Source organism: Rhinopithecus bieti, unplaced genomic scaffold, assembly GCF_001698545.2.
Source record: "Rhinopithecus bieti isolate Rb0 unplaced genomic scaffold, ASM169854v2 scaffold_69431, whole genome shotgun sequence".
Taxonomy (NCBI): domain Eukaryota; kingdom Metazoa; phylum Chordata; class Mammalia; order Primates; family Cercopithecidae; genus Rhinopithecus; species Rhinopithecus bieti.
In genome coordinates this window covers 113,255-122,130 of record NW_016825960.1, presented here as the reverse complement: position 1 = coordinate 122,130, position 8,876 = coordinate 113,255, and the positions used below count along the sequence as shown (strand labels likewise).

The 8,876-nt window shown below is 43.9% G+C and overlaps 1 protein-coding gene across 1 annotated transcript in view; it reads left to right on the top strand.

Annotated features, from left to right (window-relative positions):
* Nucleotides 1-1,049: 1,049 nt before the first annotated feature.
* The window catches only part of TAF7L (TATA-box binding protein associated factor 7 like), a 27,495-nt gene continuing 19,668 nt past the window's right edge, over nt 1,050-8,876 (top strand). Inside the window, exons 1-3 of the mRNA XM_017863239.1 lie at nt 1,050-1,324; nt 6,409-6,476; nt 7,627-7,705. Of these exons, the coding sequence (XP_017718728.1) occupies nt 1,069-1,324; nt 6,409-6,476; nt 7,627-7,705 (403 nt within the window). The 5' untranslated portion in view covers nt 1,050-1,068. The remainder of the gene's footprint in view (nt 1,325-6,408; nt 6,477-7,626; nt 7,706-8,876) is intronic.

The following is an 8,876-nucleotide window of genomic DNA, read 5'->3' as shown; positions in this document are numbered from 1 at the left end:
TTTTTTTTTTTTTTGACGGAGTCTCCCTCTGTCACCCAGGCTGGCTGGAGTACAGTGGCGCGATCTTGGCTCACGGCAACCTCCGCCTCCCGGGTTCAAGCGATTCTTGTGCGTCAACCTCAGCTGGGATTACAGGCATGTGCCACCACGCCCGGCTAATTTTTGTATTTTTAGTAGAGACGGGGGATTCTCACCATGTTGGCCAGGCTGGTCTCGAACTACTGATCTGAGGTGATCCACCTGCCTCGGCCTCCCAAAGTGCTGGGATTACAGGCGTGAGCTACTGCGCCTGGCCAGGAGTACTATTTTCATTTACCAAACATATATATCTGATTCTTTTTGAAAAGGCTTTGAGCAACTTTTAGTGTTATTTACTGCATGAGACAAAAAATAATTAGGGAAATGGGAGAGAACACACTTATTTAAGATAAAACTCAACATATGCCAGTAAGGATCACAGTTATTACAGGTTGGTTGGAAGTTTGGTTCTGAGCTTCCTAGCAGCCATCATAAATTTAATTATATAATTCACGCTGTCCTTACAATTCAAAACAATTATTCAGCTATTTCAGTTACCAAAAACAGAATTTTCATTTCCATTTTCATGAAAGGATTCTTTTTTATATATATAATTAATGCCTTCAAGAATATTGTATAGTAAATGTAAAACTGGTCTCTTTGGCCTATTTTGTTACATAATCCTTGATGTAGCCCCATGTCATAATGCCAAAATGAAGGTTAGCAGATGGATTCTAAAAGGGACCAAAACAATTTTGTCTTGGTCTGAAGCTCTGATAATCTAGTTTAATTGAATGAAAAAAATCATGTCCCCAAATAAAATGATTGTAGAATCGTCTTCCGAAAATATTTATTCCCTACGATTAAGTTTAGGTTAAGTGTTAGGCAGTGGAGACTTGGCTGCTACAATCTTGAATAGGCACCGGCAATGTCGGTAACAGTATTACGTCTTAAAGACGTAAAGAAATCTTTTACATTTACGAAGGTTCTGGAACCCTTCAGGTCACGTGACTACACAGGAAGCCATTTTACAACCCAACGAGGTGGACTATGGAGTGCCCCGAGGGACAGCTCCCCGTTTCTTCAGAAAATGATTCAACACCAACAGTTTCAACATCGGAAGTAACTAGCCAAGAAGAGCCTCAAATTCCTGTCGACCGTGGGTCTGAAACCACCTGTGAAAGCAGCGCCGATATTGCTGGCGACCAAGGCACCCAGATTCCTGCCGACCAGGACGCTCAAACGGATGCGGACGGCAGCGCCCAGGCTGCTGCCCAGGCCCCAGAAAACTTCCAGGAAGAGAAAGGTAGGTGGCTTTTTAAACTTGTTCCCCCAGCCGAGGACCTTCTTTAGGAGAAACAAACTGCTTTTAGTTCGATTCAAAATTTGTTTGAATTGAGGCCCCCTTGAGGAGCAATGGGCGACGGAACTTGTGCCCCTCTCCAGAGGATGTAAAATGTTGACCCTGTTGAGGAGAGGGGAGCAACTGATCATGTTAGAAGGCTTTGGGCACGGATTCTAGCTGTTCGGTGGGTTTGCCGGCGGCGTATTTGTCACCAGGCGAGGTCACCGTGCCTAGGGACAAACCGCCCGACCTAACGGAATGGAGGAGCACCCAAAAGCGAGCAACTCGCTTTTATTGTTTTTCTTTTTTTTTCGACGGAGTTTCGCTCTTGTTGCCCAGGCTGGAGTGTAGTGGTGCGATCTCGGCTCACTGCAACCTCTGCCTTCCGGGTTCAAGCGATTCTCCTGCCTCAGCTGCCTGAGTAGCTGAGATTACAGGCGCCCGCCATCATGCCCGGCTAATTATTATTATTATTAATAGAGACGGGGTTTCAACATGTTGGCCAGGATGATCTCGAACTCCTGACCTCAGGTGATCCACCCATCTCGGCCTCCCAAAGTGCTGGGATTACAGGCGTGAGCCACCGCGCCCGGTCCAACTCGCCTCTTAGGAGTATCACTGTCGCCTGGTAAAAATCTTCTGAAGGTTGCCCCTGTGTAAAGGTATTTATTTATTTATTTTTTGGACGGAATCTCTCTCTGTCGCCAGGCTGGAGTGCAGTGGCACAATCTGGGCTCACTGCAGCCTCCACCTTCCGGGTTCAAGCGATTCTGCCGCAGCCTACCGAGTAGCTGGGACTACAGGCGCGCGCAGCCAGGCCCAGCTAATTTTTGTATTTTTAATAGAGACGGGGTTTCACCATGTTGGCCAGGATGGTCTCGATCTGTTGACCTCGAGATCTGCCCGCCTTGGCCTCCCAAAGTACTGGGATTACAGTCGTGAGCCACCCCGCCCGGCCAAGGTAATTTGTTTTGAAGCCTCGGTCTTGCTTCGCGAGGTCGCTGAGCGGTCGCGTCCCCCTGGGCCCTCCCCTCGGCGCTGGGCGCCTTTCTAGCCTTCCCGCCCAGCACGCGGTGAGCCGCTCACTACCTCGAGGTCGTGCTTCAGTCGGCTGGGCAGCACGACCGGCGGAGGCGTGGCGAGGCGGGGAGGGGCCGGCGCGCGCCGTTCTTACTGTCCAGGCGCCGACCGCCCAGCGTTCGCCTCTACGTTCCGCGCGGGAGCCCACGCGCGGTTCGTCCGGAGCCCACAGACCAGAGGCACAGGTCCCCAGCCCCCACAGACTTTTCGGTGTTGGCGCCAGTCCGCGGAGGAGCGGGTGAGTCGGCCGGCCAACCGGGCGTCCGGGACCGGGTCAGCGCCCCCGCCGCTGTGCACCCCGCCGCGGTGCACCCCGCTGCCCTCCCCAGCCCGCCTGCACGGCGAGGCGCGAAGGCTGGGACCCGTTGCGACCTGTTGGGCCTCGCGGGAGGTTTTCAAGGGAAAGTGGATCAAAGCCTAGGGGTCGAACTTTCCCTTTGAAAGCTTAGTGCCCCGGGGATAAGGATGGAAGTCAGTCTCTAAACTGTAGCTAGCGACTGCGAACTTGAAAAAACACCCATTTAGGCGTGTACTGACTTGCATGGCCTGGAGCATGCTGCCAGGCGCCCTCCAGCCAATTATAATTCCAATTGTAATTCTGCTAAAGCGAAATGGAGCTAGGTGAATGGTGGTAAGGGGCCCTGTTAATTTAATCAGGTATCAAAGAGTGCTTGCTGGAAAAAAGCGGATGCTTTTTCTTAAAGTGAATAACGTACAACTAGTTGTTTAGGTAAATGCAAGTAAGAAATTTAAAAAATAATTAAAACCCAGTTCAACCAGGATTGTCTAACTTCTCTCCCACCGGACCTTTTATTAGGCCTGTTTATCATTATCAAACAACTACACTGAAATAGTTTCAGTTCTTACATTCTTTCTTCCATAAAAGAGGAATTACCAAAAAGGCTTGGAAATGAACAAAATGCCCTAGTTTTAGTTCTGCTGAGGAAATCTAAAAGTTACTACTGATCTGATAAATCTTGCTTAGCAGCTAGTTCTTCAAATTAATCTGTTCCTGTCCCCAGGCCTTAACGTTGATTACTATGTTCTGTTAGGAATGTGCTCAGCCCCCAGATTTTTGTATTTATTTTAATCAACTCTCTTCTTGCATTTACATTGTTCTTTTGTATTTATATATGCACATATATTCGTATATATCTGCATGAAACAAGAAGAGAAGAAATTACAATCACAAATTAATGCATCTTTCCTCTCCCATCCTGGGTGTCTGCTTTTCTACTGCTGATTTTTTTTTTTTTTTTTTTTTTTTTTTTTTTTTTTTTTTTTTTTTTTTGAGAAGGGATCTTCAGCTGTGTCACCCAGGCTGGAGTGCAGTTGCGCCATACTTGGCTTCATGCAGCCCTCCACCTCCTGGGTTCAAGCAATTCTCCTGCCTCAGCCTCCAAGTAGCTGGATTACAGGGCGCCCAGCCGACTACTTCCCGGCTAATTTTTGTATCTTTAGGTAGATGATGGGCGTCACCGATGTTGGCCGGGATGTTCTGAGAACTCCTGACCTCAGGTGAGTCTCCTGCCTCAGCCTCCCAAAGTGCCTGAGATTACAGGTGTGAACCACAGCGCCCCGAGCCGTCTTTCCACCTTTGAGAAAGTCTCCGCTCAGAAGTGTGGGCGCTGCTGGCACAGTGCGTCACACCGGTAACCCCAACACTTGTGGGAGCCGAGGCGGTGTCACCTTAGGGGTCAGGAGTCGGAGACCAAGCGCTGCCAACATGTGAACCCCGTCTCTACGTTAAAGATATCACAAAAAAAAAAAAAAAAAAAAAAATTTAGCTGGACGTGGTGGCAGGTACCTGTAATGCCAGCTACTTGGGAGGCTGAGGTAAGAGAATCACTTGAACCCGGGCAGCAGAGATTGCAGTGAGCTGAGATCACGCCATTGCACTCCAGCCTGGGCAACAAGAGTGAAACTCTGTCTCAAAAACAACAACAAAAAAAAGTGGGCCCTAATATCCCAAATGCATGGCTCTACAAATACATCCCAAATACATGGAAAATAAGATTAGAAATAAAATCTTGGTTCATTGGGAGAACATAAAATTGAAAAATAATGAAAAAATAAAAAATAATGAAATAACTTGGGATCCAGCAATCCCACTTCTGGATGTATATCCTAAAAACTTGAAATCAGTGTGTCAAAGAGATATCTGCACACACATGTTCATTGCAGCATTACTCACAATAGCTAAGTTATGAAATCAATCTAGGTATGCAACAAGTGAATGGATAAATATGTGGTATGTGTACTCAACTGAATACTATTCAGCCTTTAAAAAGAAGGAAATTCTATCATTTGCAACAACATGGATGAATCTGGAGGATATTATATTAAGTGAAATAAGCTAGGCAGAGAAAGACAAAAATTACATATTCTCACTTATAAGTGGAATCTAAAATAATTGAACTCACAAAAGCAGAGAGTAGAGTGTTGGTTACTACAGGCTGGAGTAGGGGGAGGGGCAGTGAGGAGATGTTGATCAAATAGAAAATTTCAGTTAGGCTGGTCCGATAGTAGTGGGATATTGTCAGAACTTAACATTAATGCCACTAAAGTTGATATACAATCTCCCACTGCCAAATTTGGCTTTTAAAATTAAAAAAATGAAAGTTGCAGTTAAGGGGAATAACTGATAAGTATTTAAGCTGATGGATATGCTCATTAGATTGATTCAGCCATTCCACACTATATCATAACATCACTGTGTACCCCATAATTATATATGATTATAATTTGTCAAAAAAAAGATTAACTTGGAAGGAAGTATTCATTTCACCAAAGGTATATATATTTTTTAAGCGAAGAGATCCATGTTAGGAGTTCTTTTAAATAGCTTTTGGGGGCATTCGAAGTAAGTGGTGGTTGTGAGGATTATATGAAATGATAGACCTAATGCACTCAATGTAGTACTGGGCATACAGAATGCACACGATAAAGGGTAGTAATGAATGAAAGGGTAATAATGAATACATCAAATCAGATTTTATGTTCTCCATAAAATCTCCATCTCAAAAACAAAAAACAATCAATCAAAACAAAACAAATAAAAAAGGACTGGACTCCATGCCGGGCGCAGTGGCTCACGCCTGTAATCCCAGCACTTTGGGAGGCTGAGGTGGGTGGATCACTTGGGGTCAGGAGTTTGAGACCAGTCTGGCCAATATGGTGAAACCCTGTCTCTACTAAAAAATACAAAAATTAGCTGGGTGTGGTGGTGCATGCCTGTAGTCCCAGCTACTTGGGAGACTGAGGCGGGAGAATGACTTGAACTCGGGAGGTGGAGGTTGCAGTGAGCCGAGATCGCACCACTGCACTCCAGCCTGGGCGACAGAGCAAGACTCTGTCTAAAAAAAAAGAACTGGACTCTCTAACTTTGAGGGTAGCTCAAAGCTGTTGTTGCTGGCTCTAGAGTCATAAAAAACTGCCTTGTCTCCCATGGACTGCTTAATTTCTACTAATCCATTAAGGTAGGTGAAATATTGAAAATCAAGCTCTTGCTTACTTCAAATCATCACCGATCATTTCTGCAAGTGGTTTCTAGGTCGATTTCAGCTTTTGGTTTGCATTCTTCCCTGCAGAGGTTATATAGTTTGCTTAGGTAGCCACCACCGTGTTGTTGAATTGTAGTCTTTTACCTGAGAGTCTAAGAATATGATTAAGAAGATGAAATCATGTTTCATAACAGCTGTTATTTCATTTGTTCATCAAATTACATCATGCAATTTGGATTGACTTTGAAAAATCTACACATTGCAGAGGAGCTAAGATAACGTCTAGAAATAAGTTATGTCAAATAAGGTATTGTCTAACTGTACACACATCATTCTAGTGAGGATTATGGGCAAGATCTTGTATAATTTAGCCAGTACTAATAGAAGTGGTCAGGAGGGGGAGCAAGAGGAGTTTTAGTGACTGTGTTGGTTTTCTTTTGCTTTCATGAACTCAAAATCAAGACATGAGTAAAAGCCAGGATGAAGTTCCTGATGAAGTTGAGAACCAGTTTATATTGCGTCTGCCTCTGGTAAGAATTTGTATCTCAGAACAAATATCTTCATAATTATAGTGTTTTTTGTTGTTGTTGTTTTTGTTTTGCTTTGTTTTTTTTTTTTGAGATGGCGTTTTTGCTCTGTCACGCAGGCTAGAGTGCAGTGGCACAATCTTGGCTCACTGCAAGCTCCGCCTCCTGGGTTCATGCCATTCTCCTGCCTCAGCCTCCCAAGTAGCTGGGACTACAGGCGCCTGCCACCACGCCGAGCTAATTTTTTGTATTTTTTAGTAGAGACAGGGTTTCACCGTGTTAGCCAGGATGGTCTCGATCTCCTGACCTTGTGATCCACCCGCCTCGGCCTCCTAAAGTGCTGGGATTACAGGTGTGAGCCACTGTGCCTGGCCAATTATAGTTTAATTATAATTATAGTTCTACTTGGATTCTGTAACATTTCTATTTCAGGTAGACTATAAAAACTCAGAACGTTTGTTTCCCACGAATCATGTTCTGTAAGCAGTCCTATCATAGCGTGTACTTTTTTGGCAGCATTTTTTCCTCCTGTACATACTACCTATCATGCAGGTTGATTTCCTGGCAAAACAGCTGTGACAATGATAGACCCAGTCACTTACTACCAATACTAACAGTCTGTTCCCTGGACAGCCAAGATAAGACTCCTCTGAAATCCTTTCTGTCACCTCAAAAGGGGCAGTGAGAAGGGCCAGCATTATTCACCACCATGCAAGACTTTTAAAGCTCATCTCAACAAGTATTTGGCTGTCTTTCCCCACAATGATACCTGTATTCAAGCAATTACTTAGTCTAGGCAGCTATATTAAGGATGGGGTTCAGAAACCTATTTCCCTAATTAGGGTTACTTAATATACCAAGCAAACTGCAACTAGGTAAGCCTTTCTTTAGCAACTACAGCAGAAGGGTAGCAGGATTGTAGAGCTGGGGGAAGTATTAACTGTAGCTACTAAGAGACAATTATGAGTTTAGAGTCAGCTTCATCCTAACTTGACTTATACAGTGCACAGTATCTCATGGTACATGGTCTTGTTAGTAACATTTGGGAGGTGTAAGGTTTTATTTAAGGGAGGACTTTGTTTGATATATTTATTCTGTTAGCTGCCAAGTAGATGTTTAATTCTTCTGATTTTTCAATTTACCTCCTTTTTAGGAACACGCTTGTACTGTCAGGAACCTAGTACATTCTCAAAGTGTCAAGATGAAGGATAAACTAAAAATTGACTTACTGCGTAAGTAGTTAATATCCATTCACTATACATTGAACAATAATTTATTAAGGAATTGCTATGTGCCAGGCACTATACTTGGTACTAAGGATGTGAAAAATGATAGAATATGGTCTCTGACTTGATGGACTCATGCTTTAGAGAGGCTTAAGTCCTCTTCTTTTAAGAGGAAAGGAAGTAGGAATATTGCACCTCGAGTTGAGTGATTATCATAGTGTGTTAAAGGAAACTTGGGGGTCAACTGTGGGGTTTTCATACTGCTGGTAGTCTCCTATATATAAACTTTATGGTTTCTGAACATCCCCGGGAATGACAAATGGATATGCCATTCTTTGTTTATAAAGGTGACATATGTTTCTTTTTTTCCATTTTTTGAGACGGAGTCTCGCTCTGTCGCCCAGGCTGGAGTGCCGTGGCGTGATCTCGGCTCACTGCAACCTCCACCTCCTGGGTTCAAGTGATTCTTCTGCCTCAGCCTTCCGAGTAGCTGGATTACAGGCACGTGACACCATGCCCGACTAATTTTTGTATTTTTAGTAGAGACGTGGTTTCACCATGTTGGTCAGGCTGGTCTCAAACTCCTGACCTCTTGATCCACCTGCCGTGGCCTCCCAAAGTGCTGGGATTACAGGCGTGCACCACCGCGCCTGACCAGTGATATGTATTTCTTTCTTTTAAATAGTATTTGTTATATTTGCAAATCGTACATCCAATAAAGGGGTTAATATCAAAATATATAAGGAACTCAACTCAATAGCAAGAAAACAAATAAACTGATTTTAAAATGGGCAAAGGATCTGAACAGATGCTTCTCAAAAGAAGACATACAAGTAGACAAAAGGTTCATGAAAAAACGCTCAACATCACTAATCATTAGAGGAATGCAAATCGAAACCACAATGAAACACCACACCAGTAAGAATGGCTATTGTTAAAAATTCAAAAATAACAAACTGGCAAGGTTTCAGAGAAAAAGAAACGCTTACACACCACTGCTGGGAATGTAAATTAGTTCAGCCACTGTGGACGACACAGCCATAAAAAAGAATGAGATCATGTCCTTTGCAGCAACATGGATGGAACTGGAGGCCATTGTCCTAAGCAAATTAATGCAGGAACAGAAAACCAAATACTATATATTATCTCTTATAAATGGGAGCTAAACATTGAGTAC